Source organism: Xiphias gladius, chromosome 6, assembly GCF_016859285.1.
Source record: "Xiphias gladius isolate SHS-SW01 ecotype Sanya breed wild chromosome 6, ASM1685928v1, whole genome shotgun sequence".
Classification (NCBI taxonomy): domain Eukaryota; kingdom Metazoa; phylum Chordata; class Actinopteri; order Istiophoriformes; family Xiphiidae; genus Xiphias; species Xiphias gladius.
The window spans coordinates 1,827,679-1,852,848 of record NC_053405.1 but is presented as its reverse complement, the minus strand read 5'-3'; the positions used below and the strand labels follow the sequence as shown (position 1 = coordinate 1,852,848).

At 43.9% G+C, this 25,170-nt stretch overlaps 1 protein-coding gene and 1 long non-coding RNA gene across 3 annotated transcripts; one reads left to right on the top strand and one right to left on the bottom strand.

Moving 5' to 3' along the window:
- Positions 1 to 529: 529 nt before the first annotated feature.
- Positions 530 to 9,540, bottom strand: gorab (golgin, rab6-interacting). Of its 2 annotated transcripts, XR_005707594.1 has the most exons (7): positions 9,480 to 9,540; positions 8,807 to 9,074; positions 8,346 to 8,655; positions 6,829 to 6,930; positions 6,554 to 6,694; positions 3,269 to 3,866; positions 530 to 1,715 (listed from the first exon to the last, which is right to left on the bottom strand). XR_005707594.1 is itself a non-coding variant. In XM_040129112.1 (6 exons), exons 2-6 carry the CDS (start codon positions 8,859 to 8,861, stop codon positions 3,413 to 3,415), a joined length of 1,062 nt encoding a protein of 353 aa, XP_039985046.1. In that variant the 5' UTR covers positions 8,862 to 9,074; positions 9,480 to 9,540; the 3' UTR covers positions 530 to 3,412. The 2 variants fall into 2 exon arrangements, 1 of the variants encoding a protein (XP_039985046.1); XM_040129112.1 differs by having other exon boundaries at positions 530 to 3,866.
- On the top strand, positions 6,609 to 24,635 carry LOC120791022. The gene is made up of 3 exons (XR_005707595.1): positions 6,609 to 6,719; positions 8,369 to 8,501; positions 24,297 to 24,635. It is a non-coding gene; the product is annotated as an uncharacterized LOC120791022 (long non-coding RNA).
- Positions 24,636 to 25,170: the final 535 nt, after the last annotated feature.

Below are 25,170 nucleotides of genomic sequence, written 5' to 3'. Positions count from 1 at the left end.
CCGACGATTATTCGTCCCATCTTAAACTGAAGCAGGGAGGTGGATCGTGTGAACATGTAAGAGAAGAACAAACATCCTTAAATTCAATTTGCAAGAGTTCAAGCTGCAAAAAAAAAACAAAAAAAATTAAATGAAAAAAAAAAAAAAAGGAGCATTTCTACATTAATATCAATTTAAGAAGATTGTCAGTGGTGAAGCAGCGCTCCGCAGTAACCCAGAGACTTTATTTAAAGTCAAACGTATCAATACAAGAATGTAAAATATACTTCAGTAAAAGACCTGCGTTCAGAATCACCCCTAAAGCTCCAGGCTTAAAACTGCTTGTTATGCTAAATGGCCCCATACATTATTATATGACTACAAGACAGAGTTGTTTGTTATTGAGGTAATAACATGTAGGCGGCATGTTCACGTTGTAGCAAGTGGAGGTGGAGCTAGTTTGAATCACTTTATCTTCACTCTTACTGGGGGTTTATAAAGACTAAAGCAGAGGCACAAAACCTAAAGATGATTTTCTTAAAGCAAGTTAAAAAAAAAAAAAGAACTTTTCAATCTAAATCTACTTGTTTTAAAAAAGCATTTCATTGTCTGCCTGAAGTGAGACAAAATAAGGCAGTTGGAATATTTTTCCCACAACGGCAGAGTTTTTAAAAAGAAAACTGGATTTTTAGGACTCGGTTACGGAACCTTAGTTAATCATCGGTGCACAAAATGCATCATATTTTGGAAGAATCTTAACTTGCAAAGTAACTACGGTTGCCAAATAAATATAGCGGAGTACAAATATAAAGTGGCAGAAAATAAAAATATTTAAGGAAAGTGCAAGAAACTCAAAATTGTAATTGAGTAAACGTAATTAGTTACATTCCAGCGAGGGAAACGAGTGGAACTGGATGAAAATGACGTAATGACTTTTGTTTTCTGTGAATGTCTGTATAATCTGGATAATTTGGTCAAATTGTGAGCTGGGATCTGTTCCCGAGGACTTCAAACGCTGACCTTGGAGTGTCTGCGGGGACAGATGGGACGCTGGTCACTCTCCCTCTCCGAGCTTCTACCTCCCGACTAATTAAAAAAGCTCTTTTTTACGGCCTCCCCTTCAGATGGCCAGATGTGACCGGAGCGCTGTAAAATCTCAAAGCAGTTTACAGAAACACTTACTGCGCTTTAAAAAACGACTTGAAAAAGCGATGGGCGTCCCAAAGTGCTCCCCCACGTAAAGTCTTCCCAGGACCACAAGCTCTGGTCCTGCAGATAACTTATTATTATCTAAATGCTAAAATCATAAAGAGGGGACAAAATACACAAGAGGAAACCAGGCTCTTTTAAAGTTTATTTTAGTAAAATACCATAGTGTAGTGTATACCTAAATATCCCCTTTTTTTTTTTTAACATTTACCCCATTTAAATAATATTTTCTAAATATCAGTCATTTACTCCAGAACATTCAAACTAATAAATCAGACTTTGGTCAGACCCACAAATATAGAGTTTAAAGTTAGATTATTGTCCTACAGAATTTCCGTCACATTGTCCCACGTGCAGCGAGAGACGGTAAAGAGCAAGGCTGCAGAAACGCACGCGGCCGAAAGCGTCCGTAGGTGCATTAACAGATATCATCTTACCATTCGGGAGGCCCGCTGCTCCTCGGCCGCGGCGACGCGACGAGCGTTAGCTTTGTGAAACACAAGCCCAGCGCCAGCTAACGTGTTCATCTACAACACATAAGACAGGAGGGTTTAAGTTCAGAGTAGAAGTGGATTAATGCTCAGCTCCGTCTGCGTGGAACAGACATTCTTCCAGGAAGTAAACAGGACCCATCGTTCATTCGTGCCACAGAGAGACAACAATCAAAAACAGTCATCTTTTGAGTTCAACCTTTGCTCGGAGATAATTCACATGTGATGTAAAACCACATGTTTGGAAGAAGAGCTCTCTTTGGAAGCGCACGTATAAAAAGCGAGCGATTGAGGATAATGGCTGCGAGATATTCTACTGATTTGTTCTGCAGCTGAACATGATTCTGACTGGTCCTGCCGGTACAGACACACTGAGGGCAATACAACTCCCAAAATGGTACTTGAGTTTCAGTCCAGATACCATAACAATGCTTTTTTTTTTTTTTTGGATATCTGAACCTTCTACAAAACCTCTCTTTTCAACAAGAGAAATTAAAGTTCTCGAATGTTGACCGTTGTCTAAATAAGGGCGGCCTCACATGAGCTACAACTGGCATCGTTTTGGTTTAAATCAGGAAATGTGTGATCCGAGAAGATTCTGAATATAGCCCGACACTTGGTGCCCCATCGAATGCCACGTTGGTTCTATGGACCAACCCCGTCTACTAAGAATTATGTATATATGCAACATTAAGTTGCAAAAGCAAAAAAATTTGGTAAGAGACACGTAATGCCATGTGGTTTGGGTTTTTTTTACAGCCCAGAATCCATAGGAACTACAGCCATATTAGACCAATTTGTACCTCAAGATTTACACTCTGTGCCAATGTAGGATGTAGTGGGTCCTCAATGCAGTGAACGGGGAAAGTAAAGAATGAACTTTCCCCTTTCTATTAACCAGAACCACAACCTTTCGCCCCATCTTAAAGTGTCTTAGTGGCCTAACCCTAACCGTACCGTACACTTTGCCATAACCACAGTCTTTCCATTATCTTACCCTCGCCGTCGTTACCATGCGCAAGATTTTTTAAAAACGTTGGCACTGCATGTGAGAATTGTTACCACTGAATGTAATTCAGGGTTTCGCAGAATCATCTGACGGTGACGTTACTGTCGGGCGATTTTTTGGTTTGTTTGTTTTTCTTATTTTACATAGTTTTTATTTTTTATTTTTTAAATGAGCAGATGAGCAAAGTGGCAAAAAGTTCAAACGAAACTCAATGGAAAACGCTCACTGAAAACATATTTCATTTGTTTTGCTACTATACGTGGCAACCAGAGCACGATTAATGTTTTATGGTTCTGTTGGGGCAACTCCGACACTTGGTTAAGGTTAGGCCAAACTGCTCAGCTCGGTTTAATACTGAAAAATGCACCGGCGAAACAAGTGGGGACGTGTTGACTCTTTCGATATTCAACAAAACCACGATCTCCTGTCACCTAAACCCAATGGCAGTTGATATGCGGGACGTGAGCCCCGGTCTCTGCTGTTAAAGTCCAGTTTTTAGAAGACAGGGTTGGATGCCCTCACTTCGGTCAGTACCAAAATAACTCAAGATCTGATACCCAGCCCTACACATACAGCTTACCTGCAAATCAAAGACAGTTCATCTAGCCGACAGTATTATTGGAAAGTATTGTTAGTGTTTTCTATTGATCCCTACAGTGGAGAGTACATGATAGTGTCCAGACATTTTAAGGAGCAGGTGACGATTGTCTCTCCTCTATGAGCATCAGGAGGCCACAGTGTCACTCTGGACACCATTTTCTAGTGTTTCACTGTCTTGTTCAGTCTTTGGTGGTTCAATCATCGGTTTGTGTTCTCGCTGGACGTCACCTCCCCTCTCCTCCTGCACACTCCCTTCCTCTGTGGGTTCACAGTCCTTGGTTGATTGCACTGCTCCCTCCTGATTCTGCACTGAACCATTTCCCTCTTTCCCGTCTCTCTGCATCTCTGCACAGCGTCTCCTCTTCTCCTCCTCCTCCTCCTCCTGCTTCTCCAGCTCCTCCTCGCTGGTCTGAAGCTGCAGCTGCTGCATCAGCTCCTCCAGCTTGAGGGCTTTACGCAGCTCGTTCTGCTGGATGATGGCACAGAGGTGCTCCGTCAGCTGCTCCTTCACCTCCGTCTTCTTGTGCAGGTCCAGCTTGGCCATCACATACTCGGCCTCGGCCTTCTCGTAGCGCTTTCTGTGACAAAATGCCAGGAAATGAGAGAAAATGTAAACAGTCTGCCATATATGCTTTGCATTATACTGTACATGTGTCTCAGTTTTACTGTCCTCAACAAAGAACTACTTTTGTGACAGAAGAGTGTTTCATTTCATTTAGAAAATTTGCTGTAACAAATCCTACTACTCCCGTCTGCATTCCTTGAGCATTCATAATAAGAACTATGACCAAATATGCTGAGTTCACATTATCAAACATACTCACTGGTCCCCACCTGCTTTTTGTCAAAATGTAACCAGTTATGAGAACAAATGAAGTCAGAATTCTGCTTGGACAAGTGAGGGATAATCGATAAACGATAATCTACTACATGGCTGACTGGTGTTAAGGCCTAAGCACAGGTCAGAATACTGGACAAATCCACTGAAGGAGTAGGTAGGTAGTCGAACAAGTGATTAGTGTATCATAAAATTAACTTAACAATTTTGATAAATCAATACATTGTTTAAATCGTTCATCTTGAAAAAAATGCCACATATTTTCTGGTCCCAGCTTCTAAGATTTGAGGATTTTCTTTATTTTACATCTTTTTCACGCTGAATATCTTTTAGTTTTAGTTTAGTTTTGATGGTCAGACAGGCAACTTGAAGCAAAGTTCCCTCTGAGAACTTGCAATGGGAATTTATTAGTGTTTTCTGAACAATTAATTCAAAATGAATAAATAAATAAATGGCAGTAATGGAAAGCTGACGGCATAGTTGGGTTTTGAACACTGGTACTGACTGAACATCAAGCGCCAAAGGTTGGCAGTGAATGCCTGAACAGAATCTTATTTACCAATCTCTGATCAAATGAAATTCAACATTTGAGAACTTTGGCTTCTTTTGTTATATGTAAAACATGTGTTTCTTGGGGTTTTTTGTAGAAAAAGATCTATTTCTCAAAAATTAGGTATGTGTATCAAAAGATATTGTATTGGCTCTTGTAGTGAATATTTTCAAACCCAGCCCTACTGAGGATAAATACGAGCCCTCCCACGATGTCTGAATACAAAAACACTGTTTTAATTGTGAAGAACAGAACACCACATGCTGTTTGGAAACACTGTAGTAACAAACCTGATAATGTCAAACATTTCCAAAAGTTGAATTTCCCCATCAGGGTCTTATGTTGTAACTCAGCACAATCTCAACAATTGATTAAATCAACATAATCATAACAGAGTCCAGTGTAATGAGTGTGTGAAGGTCAGGCCCACTTCCTGTTATACAAACATATATAATGAAGAGTGTTCATGACATGGAGCTAATCTCACTTCACAACTGGCAGCGCGGCGGAATCACAGCTACGTGCACAAGGTCAACTACAGATTTACTGGATGTCTGTGGGTAGAGGACATGGCTCATTATAAGACAGTTTGCAGTCTTTGTACCTGTGGCTGTTTTCAAAGGAACGGTGGGAAATGCACCGACACCATAGCTCAAGATACAGGAAGTTAAACACGCATTTTACTTTTTATATCTAGCAAATGATTCCAGATTGTAGCTATTTTAATGCCGCATTCACCTCTGCATGTTGGGGTAGAGTTGCAGACTCTCCAGAACATCTGAGTGGGACGGTGTTCGCTGAAAGAGGTTCTGTGCGTTACCAGTATCAGGGGAAAAAAGGTTACATGAATACTGGAAAGCAGCTGCAGGGGGCAGTGTTTCTAGGGTTTAAAAGGAGGGCATTGACAGTAAATGTGCTGTACATTACCTGGTGAACTGTCTTTTTTTTTTTTGGTATGTTTGTTTTGTTTTGTTTTTCTTTACAAAACAATGGCTCCTTGGGGAGTAGTCAGGAAGAAAACAGTATTGTTTTTATTTCCTTATTCATTGACTGAGAGAAGGAACCTGCCCACAGTGAAACCTGAAGGCTCATAGCAAAACTAGGGGCCCTGCTTAATCATTACAGACCCTGTTAGTGAGTTCACAACATATAATAAACTCTTCCTGTGGTCACATGTCCGGTTGCTTCAAACAAACTTAGTGCCTTTATATTTATCATTAGCGTAACACTACAAGAGTTCAGTAGAGGCCTGTCTCTCACCCTTTGTGAAATAAAGACTTTAAAATTCTCACCTTACAACAAAACAGACCTTTTCCACTTTTTCACATCTTGACTTGTCATGGCAGGAAAAGGCAGGGGTGAAACAAATTTCATTAGCAGTGGCTCAGTTCCATCAAGTGCCCCAGTAAGCCATGATGCACAATAGCAGGACTTTGGGACCAGCTGAAGGGAAGGCAGTCGATTTTAATGTTATCGGTTACACCTGTGCTTTTCCTGCTATTACATGCCAAAACACTGCTGTATGAAAGGTGTATTGTGCATGCAGGCTCAGTGTCACAGCTTACCGGGACACTTAAATAATGCTGAGCCATCGCTACTGTTATTAGTAACAGCTGGGACAAGCTCACATGTCTGCTGTGAAAAAGGTCTGTCAGAGGTACAGGAACTTACAGCCAGAGGAGACAGGTGTTTGGGATTTGGCCGGCTGGACCTTACTGAATCAGCGTGTACAGGGCTTTCCTCTCCTCCACGCACTGTCTACACAGGTACCAGCTTCTCACGTAATAACGTTCATCTGTCAGCAATCACGGGCATTTCTTCATAAAATACACTGTTTTTTTTCTATTTCTTTATTTCCTCATCTTGTGTGTCTCTACCTGGCAGCGGTGTAGTCCCAGCTGGCTTGTTCTATCCTTCCTCTCAGGATGCCTATATCATTGGAGACCATGTCATCGAGGGCCTGGAGCTCCTTCTGGATTCTCTTCAGCTTCACAGCCTCTGCCTGAGTCTGTTTGGACCTGTGGAGAAATACAAACTTTTGAGGTAAATTCAATTCCTTCGCTCAATCTTGCCCTTTTTTCCATACTTCTGGCCATCATTCCCATCTGTCATATCATGTTGCTCACCACAGCACCACACCATCTGTACTCACTTCTCAGCAATAGTTTTTGCCAGCAGAGCTTTCTTGCGCTTATTCCTCTCTTCGATTACTTTTTGCTCTTGCTGCAAATGCTCCAGACGTGTCTTTTCCCGTCTGTGATCAGACACAAAGAGGATTTAACACACACAAATGCCTTTTTAAATTGAAAACTACACTGATACCTCGGAAGAAGCCGTGGGCCTGACAATATCCTCTGAATTTATGCCAAAAGAGACAAAAACAAACATCTATTAAAGGGGGTTTGATTAAAAAGCTCACAACATTATATCATAAATCATAGCATTCACTTTATCACAGAAAAGTGTTACATGTACCATGAATTTAGTGGAAATGTTTATTCTGTGGTGCAACACATGCTTCTCTCAACATACACTGGACACAAAAGGTTCAAGCATCTGTGGAATGCCAATTATATCTGTGCATTTCCAAATTTCAGGGTATCACAAAACTCTGAGCTCAGCAAATAATATAAAGTCACGTAAATTAACTTTATTTAAATCCCTCCCTGCTTTAGTGTGGGTCTCCCTGTCACTTGCGTGATTTGCCGTCTAAGTTTCATCTCATCATATTTCCTCTTGCGTGCACGGTCACATCTGTAACCACGTTTTCATTCATTAAGTTAGACTTTGGCTTGCTATCGACCAGTTTGGCCGGGTTGGGAGTGGAAATTCGCGGTTTGTTTCTGATCCGCCACTGTGTGAACATCTACATTGTGCAGAGCCTCTTGGTTTAAAATCGATTTTTAAAAAGGCTTTTGAAAAGAAAAGCAACATCTAATCAGTGTCTCTCTTCAACTGTCTTTGTCGTATCGTCACAGCCTGTCATAGCCACATCTGTGACCTCAGGCACTCTGTACGCTACCCCAAGATTCAGTCTCATAGTGCATCACTGGGGGGGGGGATTCATAACTGATTCCCACCCCTTACTTTTATCCAGCAGTGGTTTGCATTTTCAAAACGTATTTTTATGATCTCACATATGTCCACCTTCTGTCAAAAATTATAACATTTTTGTCCAGGGCAAAACTAATGGTTAAATCCAATATTTGTACAGACTACACTTGCTACTGCCCCCACCTGCTATGGCTACGGCAGAATGCATCCAGCGAGTAAGAAGGACAGAGTGGAGCTGCACAGTCTATTAAAATGTTGGGTTTAAACGCTGGTCTTGCCCCCGGGCAGATTGTAGACATCTGTAGGATCTTAAAAACACCTTTTTTAATAAACACAACCCATTACTAGGTAACATATTTATCCATTCCCTGAGGTTTACAGTGATGACGTTTACTGACCAGATGACAGAGTAGTGTACAGGGTTGCATAGCAGACAAGCCTGTACATGAAAACAGTTGTAGTGACAGGATGAAAGAGAGAACAACAGCTGTTATTAGCCCTAAATCGAGGAAACAACAATAGTCATTGACAAGTATTATGTGCCAAGCAGCCTACATGTTATTTGACAACAAACTGAACCTCTACGGTGTGTATGATAACTAGAACAATACTAACAGTTCCACCTCTTGTTTCTCCAGCTCTTTGACAGCCGGGGTCTGCTCCTCTGCAGCCGGCTGGTGGTTTTCATTCAGCTTCGACTGCACTTCCACTTTGATGGCCGGAGGTCCCTTCGGAGCTGCGGGCTGAGGCTCTTTCTGGGACGGCGGCTTGGTGAGTTGCTGCTCCGGTACAAGGCCAGGGCACACGGCTCCTGCATTTTTCTGAGCGGTGAGCTGAAGGGCCCTCTCCCGCTGTAACTGCTGCCGACTACGGTTGGCTGGACCCGGCTTCCGACCGCGGGCTGCCGCTGCGGGCCCCGCCAAGTCTGAAAATACACGCGGTCATGATTACTACCAAAGTTTTTTTTACCGAAAAATAAAATGCAAAGGTCTATTATATACTGCCGACTACCGGGGAAGCCGGAGCGGAGTCGGATGCTAACTTGCCCTGCTAACATTAGCAATAAGAAACGTTACCTTTCTGCTGCATCCTCCGGAGTTCCTCATCAGAAAAGCCGGCCCATCCGCTCATTTTACGACCTCACGCCCGAAATACCCCGAGCTAGGCGGCAGAAATACTGCATATAGGAAATATTCTGACTATTGACTGAGGATAATCGTCATTTTGAAGCTAAAACTATACAAACAAACTCTGTGAAGCTCGAAACGCCACCGCCATCTTTGTTTGTTAGTGCCACGTCAAGGACCCCAAAAAGACCGGTGAAGTTGAAGTTGCAGATATCGCCTGAATAGAAAAACAAATACTTACATGAGATTTCTAATACAAATACTAACTTTTTTTTTTCATTATCCTAACGCGACATATATTTGTCATGAATTGAGTTTTATATGCACATTTGCAAATAAACATGACTTTATAGGTCCCAAGTTTATAGGATACTTGCATGAGCTAAGTTTTAGTATTTCTGAGCCACTTGAGGATTTTTGGTTTTTTATTATGGTTTTATGGTATTTAATCAGATATAATCCTATAACAGTTTTAAGATAAATCGTCCATTGTTCAAAATGAAATTTGTTCACGGCCTGCACCCTGACTATAATAGAGGCTTCTTGTAAATTCCGATAGAACGCTGGTTGATGCTAAAAATTATTCAGATCGCTCATTGTGTTCATTTCATTTTCCACCCACTTTCCACTAATTTCTCATCCGCTGCCTCATCCAGACCTTTAAAGGGCACCCTGTGGGTCAGAGGGGTCAGAGGTTAATTAAAGGACTACTTCATGTGAAAGCAGCATGAAATTTAAGTGGCTGTACTAAAAAGTGGAGGTATAGACACACCCTGTTGTCGGGGCGAGGCTTGTTTTAATTTGTTCCTCGTTTGTGAACGGGCCTGTTTTGGTGCTACAAAGAAGAAAATAAACTATAATCAACTCTATCAACATTAATTAATCAGGCAAGTTTAGATCAGCCACAGAATACGATTTCAGCGTCCTCAGCACAACTGAGCACGGCTGAAAGGTATGTCATTTCATTTGTCCACCTGCAAACTGCTGGGTTCTGACCAACAGCACTCTGGCTGTTGCAAACCTGACACCAAAATGTCGCTTTCCGAACTCAAAAGAAGGGCTGACTTAGAGCACAGAGAGTCTCAAGAGAAGAACCAACAGGTGTTTTCATTATCGGAGAATCGTTTTAAGAAGAAAATGAAAATGGGGAGAAATACCCGTCAGAATTTCCCAGAGTCCAATCCTCACATTTGAGACACTTGAACGAGAGAACGTTTGGCATTTTTGATTGAAAGATGACTGAAACAATTATCTGATTATCCAAAAAGTTGCCGCTGAGTTTTCTGTCGATCGGCTAATCGATCAATTGGCCACTTGTTTCAGTCCTGCGCAGTCTTATATTTTGTGGGGTTACTGCGATTGCTTCTTGTCTCATTTGCGGGGAGGAAACTGCTGTTTTTCAGGAATACGATCACAAGCAGCGTTATGCTGCTAAATATGCAGAGCAGATTCCTAGGTATGAGGGAGAGGATAGGGAAGTACAGTTTTCTCCGGCGTGTACACTGTTGAAATTTCCTTTTTAAAAATGAAGAACAACCTGGCCAGTGGCCCCCCAGGTAATGTCCCTGAGTTTGAGACCCCTGCTTTAAAGGCTATCGGACACACGTTTAATGTGCGTTCAGACCAGCCAAACAGCCTGCGCTGGTGTTGGTGCTGCGTCAGGTACAGGAGGGAAGTTGAAATTCAAAACTTCTATAAGACAAAAACCTTTCAACTCTGGAAAGTTATCACAGTGCCGATCATTTCATCTTCCATCTTCATGACTCTGAAGTAAACGGTAGAATTACACTCTCCAGTTTGGCAAAAATGTGTGATTGCGTGTATTTGATTGGCTGAAATACTTTTCTTGCATGTTTTTGTTGTAATTCTCTGTGTGCGACCATTGCTGTACAGATGCGGTGGTCTCATTGAACTGACTCAGAGAACTGCGTTTTGTTTTTTTATTTGTTTTTTTTCCCACAGCATCATTGTCAACCTTTAGAACAGGTTCCACCATTTACCACCTGCTGGGGTTCCGACTTTGAAACGATGCCAGACCTTTAAGCGGACCTTTCCAGCTACGCAGAAAGCCGCAGAGTTCCTTATTCCCGTCATGTCGTGTGCTTTTACTGTGAATATCGCCCATTAACTCACGCAAATTGACGTGCAGGCGTACCCAGTCTGGCGAGTCAGTCGTGGAGGTGGAGGTGGGGTCTGTGGACAGGAGACAGGACTGAAGGTATTTCAGGGCTTTGGAAGATAAGGCAGTCTGTACGATTTGGTTTCCATTGCTTTATTGTCATTCAGCACCGTCGCATACTGCCTGTATTCCATCATTACCTTCATTTATGTACAACTTTGCACGGACCCCTTATTATTTTCAGTAATTGGTCAAGTTATACAGACATGGAGCGTGTCTTTTTAACCTTGGCAGTGCTTGGGAGTTGGAGGGATGCAAAAACAATGACCTCTGCTTGGCAACTAATAAAAACTGGCCTCCACATCTTTTTTGCATCTGGGGGCCAATTATGTGCGAGTTAAAAGGCGAAACACCTCAGGAGGGCATAAATCGCCGGCAGAGTGGAGACAGGGCCAGGCATGGAGGCCAGATGGCAGCGAGAGAACCACTTAGGGTTCAGTGTGTGTTTTGCTGCCACGGCGTCGGGCTGAGGATGGGACGGCCTTGGATCCCTGATTAGAGAGAGCCAGAGGGGACCACATGGCTCATTACTGGGATGACCTGCGGAGGCACATCAGGGTTAGAGGTGGGGGAGGCGTATAAATCCCCTATAGGAACGAGTGGTACTGATAGGAGAGTAGGAGGTTAACATGACGACGGCGCTCAGTTCAGAAGTTCAGCGTGTCGGATCCGTCGTCCGCGTGAGCCGAGGCGCGTTTCTCAAGACTTGAGAAAGTTCTTCCACTGTTTTACGCAGCAAGTGGACGTCGATCTGAAGTTTACACGTGACTAATTACACAAAACGTATTTCCAGATTAACTGTGTAAAACCCTCCAACATCCACTTGGCTACCTGTTACACAACTTAACTGCTCAAAGTGTCCCTCTGTTCAGTCTAAATGTCCACTCGTGTCAACACGTTATTTCTGGCTTCCCTGGTTCCAGAAGTAAAAGTCCTGTTGTTTTTTTGTTTTTTGTTTGTTTTTTCCCTTTTTTTAGACAATGTGAGGTGAATGACATGAAACTCACCCGATTGATGCGAGTTGATTAACCGTGTTAGAAAATATGTGGTTTTCTGATTTTTAAAAAGTCAAACACATGAGAGCGCGGACACAGAAACTGAAGTTGGGACGTCAACTACAACTCCAAAGGTGCATTTCAGTATGAAGCATTCAGTCACTCGGCTTCATGTTGTTTTGCGTGTCGGCTCTAACAGTGAGTGGAAGTTCAAGATGACGGAAAGATTCAGCAGTTTAAATCGGTTCCCTTTTAAGATTCTGGATCAACTTTGGAGAAATTCACGAACTATCGCAGTTAGTCAGAGTTCTGTGCTCAACTGAACTGCAAAAACCAGCCCCGAACAGCAAGTATCAATTTAACGACTGTAACTAGTCACAGCAGGTCGGTCAAGTTTTGGATTTCTCCACATGTTGTAGTGGTGTAGACTAAACTGTACCGAGACAAATACTCTTACTCCTACTCGCGCTGTTTGGAGGGCCGTGGCGTAGACTGCAATTGCCTTTCCAAAAGCAAAAAAACAAGTAAAGTGCAAGGGAAAATGAATTATACAGCGTTCTTCGGCTCATACGTATGTCAGCTGTGTGGGAGTCGCTCCTGTATTCCACAATATCACAGTTTAGTCGACCGTTGGCAGCTCTCTCCTGTCGGATTCGGGGAAGTTTACAGTCCAGCAAACCCAGCTAAACCATAAACTGAGAGTGTGTTACTTTTGCCAAACCCACTGGTTAGTCCTCATCCTCAGACCCAGTTCTAGAAAGCATCCGCGCAGACGTCTCGCACACGGATGCTGACTTTTCGCCCCGCGACTTGCTGCTTCACCGTGTGTTTAAGACAGAACACGGGGCAAATTTAAGGGGCGGCACAATCGCCAATAGAAAGTCAAAGGAAAGATGTGATCAGAGGCAGTTTTCGTCTGGGGCGGCACAAACTGACGCAAAGGTGCGTCTGCGTGAATTAAGAAAGTTTTAACTCGAGGCTTCAGGAATCCGCTTCATAAGTGTACAGAGACGAGGAGAAAAAGGGGTCAGACTGGGCGGTGTGGTTTAGCGGAGAGTCGACTGTAACGAAAAATTGTCGCTACAGCTCCGATTCCCACCTCAGACTGACGTCTCTCCATACAGTGGCGAAGGGGCAGGAGTTATTTCAGTCGCCCTGGCTCCAGAAGTAAAAGTCGCATTCATTTTTCCCACAGACAGTGCTATTCACAGCTGGAGCACGTCTACAGCTTGGATCAGCACGGGCCTCCCCTGGTTCCATCATCGGTGCAATTGATTAAAAACGGCGTCAGAAAATATCCGGTTCCATGGTAAAAAGCTGAAGGTACAAGTTTGCGTGCATAACATTTTGCAGGGGACAAGTTAACTACAACCCCCAAGGTGCATTTCGGCAACAAGCATCCAATCATCAAGGCTTGAAAGAGCTAAAGATTAGTGTGTTGAGAAAACTGAAACACACAATCTGCAGCTTAAATCAGTTCACGCTAAACTCTAGTTTGTTTTTTTCCTGTCAGTTTTGACAGAATTCAGCAGCTACGGAGCCACGTTTTGTTTAAAAACCGGACAAGGAAGCGCTTTGAATTTTTCGCGCCTCTGACTGGCTTCTTCTCCAAAGCAATGGCGCCTGAGGCTCGGGGGCATTGTAGCGTTTAGACCCATCGGCCAGAGTGACGCATAAAACACGATTTCTCTCACACAAAGTTGAAATAATTCGAACCGGTGGCCACAACATGAAGCGGTACGGTTGTTAAAGCATCCAGAGGAGTCCCGTGTTCCCGTGTTGCTGTGTTTCTGCGTGAAGTAACATTGAGGAGATCGCTGAGAGAAAAAGACAGAAATGGGATCCAGAATACTTTCGGAACCAGCGGCCCTGATTCCCACCTCTGACTGGCTTCTTCTCCATAGCGACACTGGCCGAGGCTCATGAGTAGTGATGGATTTAAAGCCATGTGCCAGACTAAAAGGATTTTTCTCGGAAATGACAGAACTTGGTGAACCTAAAATAAATCTGTGGTATTGTTAATGACCATTGCTGATTACCATTATGGCGGCGGGGGTGTCCACGTACTTCTGCAGACCGACTGCTCGTGGTGGTGGATGATTTAACACGTGCAGTAAGCGTGCACATCCCCTTTGCCCTCCCCGCAGTCCATAAAGACACACAGCCCGTGGTGCTCAGTCAAACAGGAAGCGCTGCGAAAAATAAACAGCCAATCGGAGGGACGTTTATCAGAGAACCGGAGCCTGAAAGAAATTGAGGATGATTAGGGGTCAGGCCATCGCCACGGCTCTGAGCTGGAATCTGGAGGAACTTCTAATTGCTGTTTAAAAAATCCGTATGCGGAGTCCACGCTGACCCCTCGGCCTTCTTCCCTCGTTCCGGCCACGGCGCCTCCTCTCCCCCTCAGCTGCTGTTCTGAATTTGTTCTTTAATTTCCATCCCTGACCTCTCGTCCCGCCATCTGCAGCCAGTTTGCAGCGCTAAACGGCGTCCTGACATCACGCACACTGTTCCCCTTTATCTCTCACTCTCCTCACCCTCAACGTCTGCGTCCCTGTTTTCCCTAGAAAAGAAAGTGCTGTTTTGTTTTACCTTCTGCCTCTCAGGGGTTCTGTGTTCTCCTTGTAGTCTTTCGTCAGGATTCATGATGACGTTTTGAAGCTTTTCAACCCAGATTTTCCCGGAGGTATCTCTAATGTTAGAAAAACCCCTTTCCACCAGTGTTTGACAATAAAAAGACCTTTTCGGACACATAATACGTAACAATGCTGGCTTCATTTGTCTGTTGAAGTTTATAATGGCCCTTTATTCAAACATAGGTCTCTGGTAAGTGGAGGTTTGTGGTTGCTTTATTCAGACGAGACAGGACTTTACAATAAGAAGCTCCTAACTTGCATAGTGAACTTCCACTGCTGCTGGTGCACGCAGGAGCAGGAGCGGAATTTCATTATTTAGGATTTTATTTTCCAATGTTTACCTTTATTCTGTTGCCTATTTTATTCTGTCAGGCAGTCTGCAGGCAAAGAATGAATTCCTGTTGGCTCACATACTGTATGTAGAGTTTTCCTGGACATTCATAGATTGAAAATATGAGAAGGAAGTTCTGGTCTGATCACTGTACAAAGGTGTTTTCTTTTGTTTTTGTTTTTTTTACCCACACTGCAAAGTGGGGGGAAAAAAAAATATAGTATGACCTCATATGAGATGCATGTATTATATGTATTATATTGTATATATTACAATGCTCTTATTAAGGTAAATGATCCATGCATTTGATTTCCCTCATTGCATGTTCGAACCTCTGTTGTTGCGGCCTTAACGTTAATCCGGCGACAGTCAGGTCGGACTTTTGCCGTTTCTGAAGTTTTACAGAAAATTGCCATTGTGACTTTTACACAAACGTGACTCGGGCACTTATTCGGACGTGGGACCTACAAGATAAATCTCCAGCACATGTACGTGACAATGTGAACGTCATGAAGTGCACAGGACGGCCATGACTTAAGACCTCTAACGAGGCCAGCTGTCATCTGCTACCTTTTGACTGAAAATGTGCACGTTGTAATAACTCACTTTCCATAATGTAGACATTTTACACACCTTGCAAAAGCAAAAATGTGAATTTAAATTCATTTTTTACACATTCACCTGAAAGTCTGGCTGACATATCTGTGCCGTTGGAGATTGTGGGATCTTGAATACAAATTACAATAATTTCCTGAGAGTCTGAAACGTCTTTGGTGCAGAAGAGTTTAAAACTTACACAAAACTAGAGATGTCATTAAATCATTCTGCTAAAGCTCAAGGCTATCGAACCTCACAACAAAGACTCCAGCTGAGCTCCTCGCCATCGTGACCACTTCCACCAGACTTGGCTCTCAGTCTGTGCCTTTCCACCCTCTCGCCAAGCCCTCTTAATGTTCTTGGAGAGTGTCCCTGGTCCATGTGAACGGAGGTCTGTGCTCCAGACTCTGAGGAGTCCCACCTGTAAGCAAGGAGAGACAGGACCAAACAATGCCTCCCTGTCTCACCTGACTCCCAGCTCTGTTTCCCCTGGCAGCCCGTTCGGTGTGCGGGCCCTTTTGTACGTGCCGTTGAGCTCTTGGGAAAGTGTTCGGGCTTCCAACGGGCCCTCAGTCACACGTCCAGACGCTTCAGGCTCGTCCCGTGAAGCGAGCCCCAGCTGCATCCCCAGTCACACAGACCGTTAGATGAGACAGACATTCAGAGGGGAGGACTAGAGCAAAGGGACATGAGGTAAGTAGTAGAAGTGGAAATAAGAGCATACAGTCGTCTCCTCCATCACAAACCATCCAAACAAACTGCAAACATGATCTCTCTTTGGGCTCCTCTGAAAGGAAATCTCGTACATCTTGGGAAATGTGCTTGTTTGGATCGCACTGAGCCAAATGGGAAGATGGACATCAGCTTAATCTCTGCGGGTTCTGAGATTGCTCCTAGCTTAGCCTAAACCAAGCTGTAATAACTATGTTTTCGTTTTCCATGTCAGGCGTTGGTTTGTTTTTGTGCAAATTGTAGCTGTTGCTTCTGAGAAGCAAAGGCGGATAGCATGACTTCGTTATGGAGCCGATAGAAGGAGGAGGTCGGGATGGATGTTTGGGTCAGGAAAGTTTCCGACTCTGACACTGGAGAACGCTGCTCACATCCTGTCCGCCTACTCTGGGACACAGGGGGACTTGTTGATATAACAGGTGTAGAATTCCACATTGAAAACTCGTGGTTTAGGGAGCACTTATCCAGCCATTAGCTGCTGTGTGCATTGATTGCACGCAGCATTTCTGCAGTCCTGACCACGCTGTAAAATCGCCAACTCTGTGCCCCTACCTACCTGTGGACCAAACCCAGCTGATTCTTGGTTGGACAGAGCTCAGAGTAACGGGCCAACAGTTTTCCCCCTTCTTCAAGTTCCTGTCTTTTTTTTTGTTGAACAACCACCAGTCCGGTGACTGTGCGCAGCTCCTTTGAAATCTTGTCGTCACGGTGGGGTTGCCAGGTTTGCTATCTCGTGCTGCGCTCCACCGTATCTGTGTCACCAGAGACGCTACGCAGATGTATGATTGGTGGCTGAAATAGTCACAGCACACGTTTCCCCCCAAATCCACCAGTTTTACTACAGATTAAACAAACAACTAGTAACGTGAATAACTTAAAGCCATTGTTGTTAGGCCGCCGGAAAAACCCCCGTTTAAATACCCGTGTGTGTGTGGATTAGGCCTCAGAGGGGTTGGTAGGTGTATTTTTGAACTTTGGACAGAGCCATGCTTTCCACCTGCTTCCAGTCTTTATGCTAAGCTACGCTAAACATGTCTTGACTTGGCTTTGTACTTAACACACAGACATGAGACAAATCTTCTCATCTCGCTCAGAGGGAAAGCAATTATTATTATTACCATTACGCGTACCGCAAAATGTCGAACCACTATTTTCATAAATTGTATTTAATTCTTATGGTACCTATTTACACATTTGGGGGTGCGGTCTGCAGTTATCGAGTCCTGCGTGGAGCCCCCAAAAGCTTGTGGCTTCCCTGAAGATATCGGACTAATGGAAATGACAGGGAGCTGGAGACGCCTGCAGACACAGGCAGGTTGTTGGCCGAGCTGGGGTGTGTTTTGACTTTGGATTGACCCTGGCTGAACCTGATTAAACAAAGTCAGAGAGTTTGGGACTTTTTAAACAGGCCCTCACATGTGACGACAACTGATTCATCGGGCCTCGAGCTTTGCCCAGAAATCCCCATAAAAAGACTTCGATCGAAGTCTTGTAGAAGCTCATTAGTAGGGAAAATGTGGTCTTGTACATCAGAGCTCAAATAAAGATACAGCTGTCTCCAACATGGCCTCGAACGATTTGGCCGCTGAATCAGATTCTTAATCAAATTATTTTTAGCCATGGCACATTTAATCCGCTGTTGTTTTATTCATTAGCCATTCCACAAATTTATTGTGGCTCTGGCGGCCTTGCTGTCTCTCATCTTAGCCATTTCCCAGAGTGTAACACACACACACATCTGGTCCCAATCAAGGACAGGGAGAGGGAGAGAATGCCTATTAGCAGTCTCTGGCGAAGGTACGCCATGAACAGCAGTGCACCATCTCCCCCGGAGTTTCTGGTAGTCTTCTGCTGTATACAAGCTCTCGCTGGCTCGCTCGCCACGCCCTTATTACCTGATTTCATTACGAGGGGGAACAAAATGAACAGGAGTCTTGAATTTGGGCAGTTTTTTTTCCCTGGCGTTGCTGGAGGTAAGGGGCCCCTGCTGAGAGCAGAGTATGGAGATTTATGGCCAGAGAAATGCCGAGTCTCAGCTGAGGCTGCGCTGCAGTGACTTAATCGGATTAAATCCAAGTATGTGTCGTGATTGTGGATATGCAAAGCAATAATGACTCATTGTTCCAAAGAAGAAAAAAAAAACTGTCATGATTACACTCATTTATCACCTTCCCTCGTTTTTATGATCTTCATAAACAATTACGTAAAACTGATTTGATTAATTTCAAAATAAAGTTGTATCAGGATCACTGGATTGGAGGTTAAAAAAAAACAAAAACCCAATGTGACAAGTCTGGGTTGAACCAAGAGGTCATACACTTTAAAGAGAACCCCGAACAGATAAATAGAAAGGATTCCTGTAAACAGGCTTTTATTAAAAGTAGCAGCCAGTTGGTAGAAGATCTCTGATGCTGTTTTGTCTCCGAAACATCTGTTGTGATTTGAAAGCGTTCAACTTGTTTTGATTTCTTCTACAGAGAATCAGCAGGATGGAATAACTTTGAATTAATGATTAAGAGACATTGTGAACCGAATCCAAAGAATGAGAGTTTTGATGGTGATGAACTCTAAAACCCCACCGCCACCGTGACCAAAACCACAACCACCATCACAGACATAATTCTTTCTTCAAGCACCAACCTTTAGCTAAACCTAATTTGAACTCAAAGTCTTTGGAGAAGTGAGGGATGGAAAAAATATCCTTCCTGTCCCAAAACATCCTCATTTTCCCCAAAATGTCCCCGCATACCACAATGTTTTCACTTTCCAAAATGCCCATTCTTCTAAAAATGTCCCTATTTTTTAAAAATATCCTTACTTTCCCGAAATGTCCTCAATATCAAAAAGAGTCCTCCCTTTCCCAGAAAATGTCCTCTTTTCACCACGAATGTTGTCACGTTCCAAAATGTCCTCCCATACATCATATTTCCTATAATTGTCCTGACTTTCTCTAAATATCCCCACTTGTCCGTATGTCCCTGCTTTTCCAAAAATGCCCTCTCGTTGTCCTCACTTTTCAAATTGTATCCTTGCTTTCCAGTACTTTTGCAAAATAATTTTTCAAAAATGTCCTCGCAGTCCCAAAAATATCTTTCCTTTTGGAAATGTCTTCACTTTCCATAAATGTCCTCAATTTACTCAAATATACTCACTTCCCAATATGTCCTAATTTTTCCAAAAATGGTCCCTATTTTCATGAAATGTTCTTGATTTCCAAAATTATCCTGGCTATGTCTTCACTTTTCAAAAATGTCCTTACTCTCCCAAACAGTGGGAACAGGTCTTTACTTTCCAGAATGATCACTTTTCTTAAATGCCCTCACTTTGTCCTCACATTCCACAAATGTCCTTAATGAGATGTGAATATTTGGAAATGGGACAAAAGCCTTCCCCTCTTTCCTTTCATCCGACCTAAATTTTTGTCATTCCTTCCTTCCTTCCTTCTTCTTGCGTCTCAGAAATCTACCGAAGCTACGAAGACATTGAACCCTCTTCTTTTTCACTGTAAGTCATTTTCCTTTAGTACCTTTCGCAGTAACACTTGCCTCTCGTAGCTCATCTTCCAGCTCGGCTACTTGCTGAACGAAACCAGAAAAGGGTATCTGAGGCGATGGTAAACTGAAGGGGCACGGTTTTCACACACATTAGGACGCACACGCAAACGCACACGCACACACTGAGCTGATCGAGCTATTCTCCCACAAACACACAGTTAATCAGATCCAGGGCCCAGTCGCCAAGCTTTTCCCCTCAGAAACCGACTCCATATTTTGTGGGCCCGATTCTAAACATCACGATCCATTTTGCTCTGGGTGACAGATTCCTGAGCGGCATCATCAAACCACAACAGGCCAGCTGATACTGGCGGACTGGGAGCACGGTGGTCTGGTGCCATGGGAACCAGTTACAGAGATCAGAAACATTCGCACAGATTCAGACTGGTTACGCGCAAAAAGAAGGCACAGATAAAAACAAACAGAACAGGGCGCTTGGTTTTCTCACGTGTTGACATCATTGTAGATTCGCATCGTACGCAGTATTTCGTACATAAATTGGAAATATTAACACACACTTGCAGTTGGAAATGCTCAAACTGCGCTTTGACGCACAGCATGTGGGATTATTACCTACAGGCAGGTGTTCATATTCAGTAAACACCGCAAACACAAACTCCTCTTCAGTAGAAACACGTGGACTTCACTGCGTCATGTCGTGATAGAATACCGATATCAGTTCATTCAAGTGGACTTTGTCGCTTCCTGGTTGAAATATACTGTACAGTGCACAGACGGCAGGCTGTCCAAGAAGAAATGGTTCGCGCCAAAGTTCTGAGGACAAACGCAGCAACAGAATGTAAGTGGGGTCCAAGTTTGTTTTTCAAATGTCCCTGTGTTAAATTTCCAAAGCAAGCTTTTTTTTCTTTGGCAGTTGAATAAGTGGGTGCACTCTGGGTTTTTACGAACTGTCGGCACTGTTAACAGATATTATTTGGTGAACCAAATATTTCATCACTGATAAATTCCAGTACACTGGAAGTAACGTTAGGATTATCGAATTCTGTAGTGTATCTTAAGGCTACAGCTACGGGTGGGCAATATGGACAAAAGGAACCAGGAGGAGAAAGGGCTTCTAACCAAAATTACAAAATGGAACCCAAAAAATCGAGGTACGTCCTCGCATTGATGCAACATAACAAAAAACAAGAACTCCACAGAGTGGGAGTGGCTGTTTGGTTCCTGCTGGCACGTCGTCGTCCACCCACCGGTTCTCGCCTGGCGTTTCAGATACGACGGAGAGAAAATCAGGACCTAATCTGAATCAGCGGAACTTGAGAATAAACCTTCTTACAGACCAAGCACGAATGAGTTTAACGCAGCTGTGTAGGTTGTTACAGGTCACAGACGCGACGATGACTTTTATCAGCGTAAAAAAAAAACCAACAAACTGCTCCTGAGCCAGTGAGATTATTAGGCAAGAGAATGTTTAACTACCTCTTAGCTGTTGTTGTTTTTCATTATCATCTTCTATCTGTTTCATTGTTTTTATTAAGACATTTTTGTCATTTTTATTTCTCGTGTCCTTTAGTCTCAAATGGACCTACTGGTCACATTTGTACAGTCTTTATTACCAGCCCTGTCAGTCACCAGTAAAGCTGTGTGAGTTGCACTCACCTGTACACAGGGTGCTACAGAAATAACGGCGGCTGATTGGTTGAGGAGAAATCGTTGTGAAAACACTAGGAGGCCGGAGAGCAGCTCTTCGCTACTTAGATACGTACTGTGTGCGATGTAAAGTGATGCTGACGTTGTTCAGTTGTCGCTTGAGGAAAAAAAACCAAAAACCGAAGCCAACACTGAAGCTGATCCCTACGTGTGAACAGCTTTAAACAGTCTCTGCCATCCTGACATGGAGCAGCAGTCAGGAACAATAGACGGCGGAGTGATTTATCCGATTGCGTTTGTTTATCCGATTTCAGCGACGGTCTCATAAATGTATGCGCTGTCGCCACCACAGCAGTTTTCCTTAACGCCCGTCTACGTCTATTCACAAAATGAGGCGCTCAGATCTGCGGCCAAGCGCTTTCATCAGCGCGTCTTTTGGTGCTGATCCCTTCTCCGAGAGCTTCTCCCTCCCTCCCTCCCTCCGCCTGTGTCTGTCTCCTGGGGACACCACATCACGGCCACGGCGCCCCTACATGTCTCACATTTAACCTAAACATGAGCGGCTGCCCGTCTGTGCCCACTTTCTTTCCTAGCATCGCGGTTATCAGACACCTCGAACGTTACACCACACTCTGCTTCCTGCCACAGCGCCCGCCAGGGCTGCACGGGCCCTTACTTATCATTTACGTCAATCAAATGCTCCTGATCCAACATTTGTCAGATCCAGGGGACTCAAAAATTCCTAAATGTCCAGCTGGTTCTGGTGCCACAGTGGAAGAGCTGCAAACATGACCTGCTCTGACTCCATCACATGCTTTTACTCATGAGGGGTTGTCCGCACTGATGCGGATCCAACTGAAGACGTCTTTTATGCGTAACCGTTTTTTCCCCTCACATGACTTTTTCAGGTTGTTTTCTTTCAATCCCAGACGACCAAAAAGCAGCTAAATCTCCTCTAATTCCCCCAGCATCTGGTACAAACATGGTCCTTTCCTCCTCTTGGCCTCTCAGCCGGATGAATCTTTGTTCTGTCTCCTCCAACCCTCTCTGTGATCTTTTATTTAGGTTTTCAGTGAAGCCGATCACACGATGCGAGTGTTGTCAATAATGTCTAATATGTCTGTGGTTGAGAGTCACAGTCAGCAGTTTCAAAAAGGTCACTTCTCTCCCTTCGCACTGCGACAAAGCCGCATTTACTTTTGAGCGTTTTTGAAGGAGTACTCCAACAAAAGGAGCAAAATTTTGTTTTGCTTTTTTTTTTCCAAATGCATTGCAAAATAACCCATGTGAGCATTTTCATGCAATACCAAGTAATACCAGGTCACCAATGCTATACTCTGATTCGTCAGGCATCAGGCATTTTTACCGTGTTAAAATGAAACACCGCTTCCAACGGTGAATAACAACTCTAAACTAGCGAGGTCTTCACCGCACGCGATCGCATGCCGGCGCAGTGACTCTGGCTAAAAAGATCGGGTTGACCTGCACGACCGTTGAATCTTGCTCCACCTTTGCTGCAACTCAACGTGACGTCACCCAGCGAGGCACCGTACAAGCCCTCCAGATGATTCTGTAACGCGAACGGCTTAACTCCGTTCACCCGCCAGTCGCTGAGCCTGAGGAGAAAATTATAATTTCATAGTATTACAAACATCGTGGATGTGTAGTCCCGCCGGACTTTCTGGTGTTTCATCTTCTTTAAACCTTGTCAGTCCTTTCCCATGCCCGTTAGGTCTGGGAAAAGACTGACGAGGTTTTGAAGACACTAACACCGACTGTTGGTAGGAGACGGGACATGGACCTTGGTCTCTGGTGTCCACACTGTGACATGAGGATGTCACACTAATTCTTACTCTGCTATTTAGCCGTTTAGTCCCTTTGAGCGCACGACCGTCGCTCTGGCGATGACAGCCTCTTTGGAAAAAGCTCATGGTTAAGGTTCCAGCTTCAAGGCCAATAACCAACAGAAAGAGATGTGTTTTGGCAGTGTGAACGTGGCCTTATTTGCGTACTGATACACCTTTTTGTCTTTTGCTTCTTCAGCCCCTGTTCTCTCATCACACAGGTCCCCCGGAGCCCCATTAATAAGCATCTGCTTGTAATTACATCCCCGCAGCCACCGGTGACACAGAGGTGCCCTGGCACAGAATCACTGGCAGCCAGTGCCTCTGCCTTAATGTTTGTGCCCCCTCCCTACCCTCAGCGCACCATCCCCTTTGCCCAAAATAGTTTAATGAGGAGCCTTTTAATGCCTTTATTACGGCTGAAACTGGCACCGTGTACCGAAGCCTAATGCCACGCTGCCCCCACCTCAGCCTGCTAACTAACCGCCAGAGGTAATGCCGTGTGAGCGCCTTGCCCCCAGGATCGGGGAACATTTAAAGCCCGTGTTGCCATTTTGTTTTTAATATGCCAACCCGTAACCACACAGTCCTGCACGCACCTACCCCTGCGTACACCTTGATTTGCACGCAGAAACGCAGTCGTGCACACACACGCACACACAGCTGTGCAATCAGGCGTCCTCGGGGGCAGTGATTTACTATCAGGGACGATTTTATTAATTTAATTACACATTTACAATCGTTCTTCTCAGAGGAAAACAGGGAGGAAAGTGCTGCCTGTGAGTTTTTTTGCAGAGGCAGCCAATCTTGTTTTATTTTATGGCCCAGAGAGAAAGATGTTGTTTTATTTTACAAGCGGCCTCAAGGTTTCCTTAATGTGTTAGAAACACAAAGGGTGTGTCCTGTAACGCAGAGGTCTTTAATGCTCTTTTTGTTTGTTTGGTTTCTTCTCTTTGTTTCCACCAGCCCGACGAGGGAAACAATCACTCACTGTAAAACAAATCGGGCAGGATTTTTTTCTGTTTCATTTTCTAAACCCGAGCTGTCCGTCCAGAAGAAACTGCTGTAGAGACAACGCCCGGCCTCCATGCCGAACCAGTTGAGGATCTGCTTTTTCGTTCTGCCGTGTCACTCTTTCTTAAATTGCGGATCAAAATGGGCCATCAGTCTGTGTCAGCCGGCTTCCCACATGACAAGAATAAAAATGAGTCGTCGTTAGTTTGGGTCACAGCAGGACAAGAGATGAATCTGCATGTTTCGTCCCCAAAGGGGGAAAAAATCTGTCTCAACGTCGTCACTACACCAGGATGTGAGCTAGCGTGACAAACCATGAAACACTCCGACTCAGGAGAGCTGTTTGCCAATGCAACCACCACCAGTTTAGAACAATTTCTAACATTAAATCTTTATTCAGATTTCTGTAAGTGTTGCTGATTAATTGGTTCTTCAGGATAAACCCCTCATTAACTCTAAGAAACCTCAGTCTGTGCTTTTAAGAGACAGTCCAGAGGTAACAATACTATATGTGCAGAAGATGCTATAAATCATCAACTTCAGTCGGTCAGAGCCCTAATGATAAATTGAAAACATATTGGTGTAAAAACTTGATAATGTTTTGCATGAGGTTGTGCAAATGGAGTCGAGGCCCTGCTCTTGCCAAGTCATTTGACAAAAACAAGTCCCATTTTCTTGACTTCAAATTTTCAGAAACACAACTGTGCTCCCTCAGAGCTTTGAACTTGTCCCTCATTTCCCCCAAATTGCCATTCCAAACCACTCAAGTCACATTAACACATTGACGTTACAACTGGGTCTGACAGTTGAAAGTTGAAATTGTTGA

Bases quoted from the DNA above. Each gene is read 5' to 3' on its own strand.
- gorab (XM_040129112.1), bottom strand. From the start codon at position 8,861: ATGAGCGGATGGGCCGGCTTTTCTGATGAGGAACTCCGGAGGATGCAG. The intron at 8,656-8,806 runs GTAACGTTTCTT...GTGTATTTTCAG, and splicing joins CCGGAGGATGCAGCAGAAAG to ACTTGGCGGGGCCCGCAGCG. The intron at 6,931-8,345 runs GTTAGTATTGTT...GTCTGATCACAG, and splicing joins GAGAAACAAGAGGTGGAACT to ACGGGAAAAGACACGTCTGG.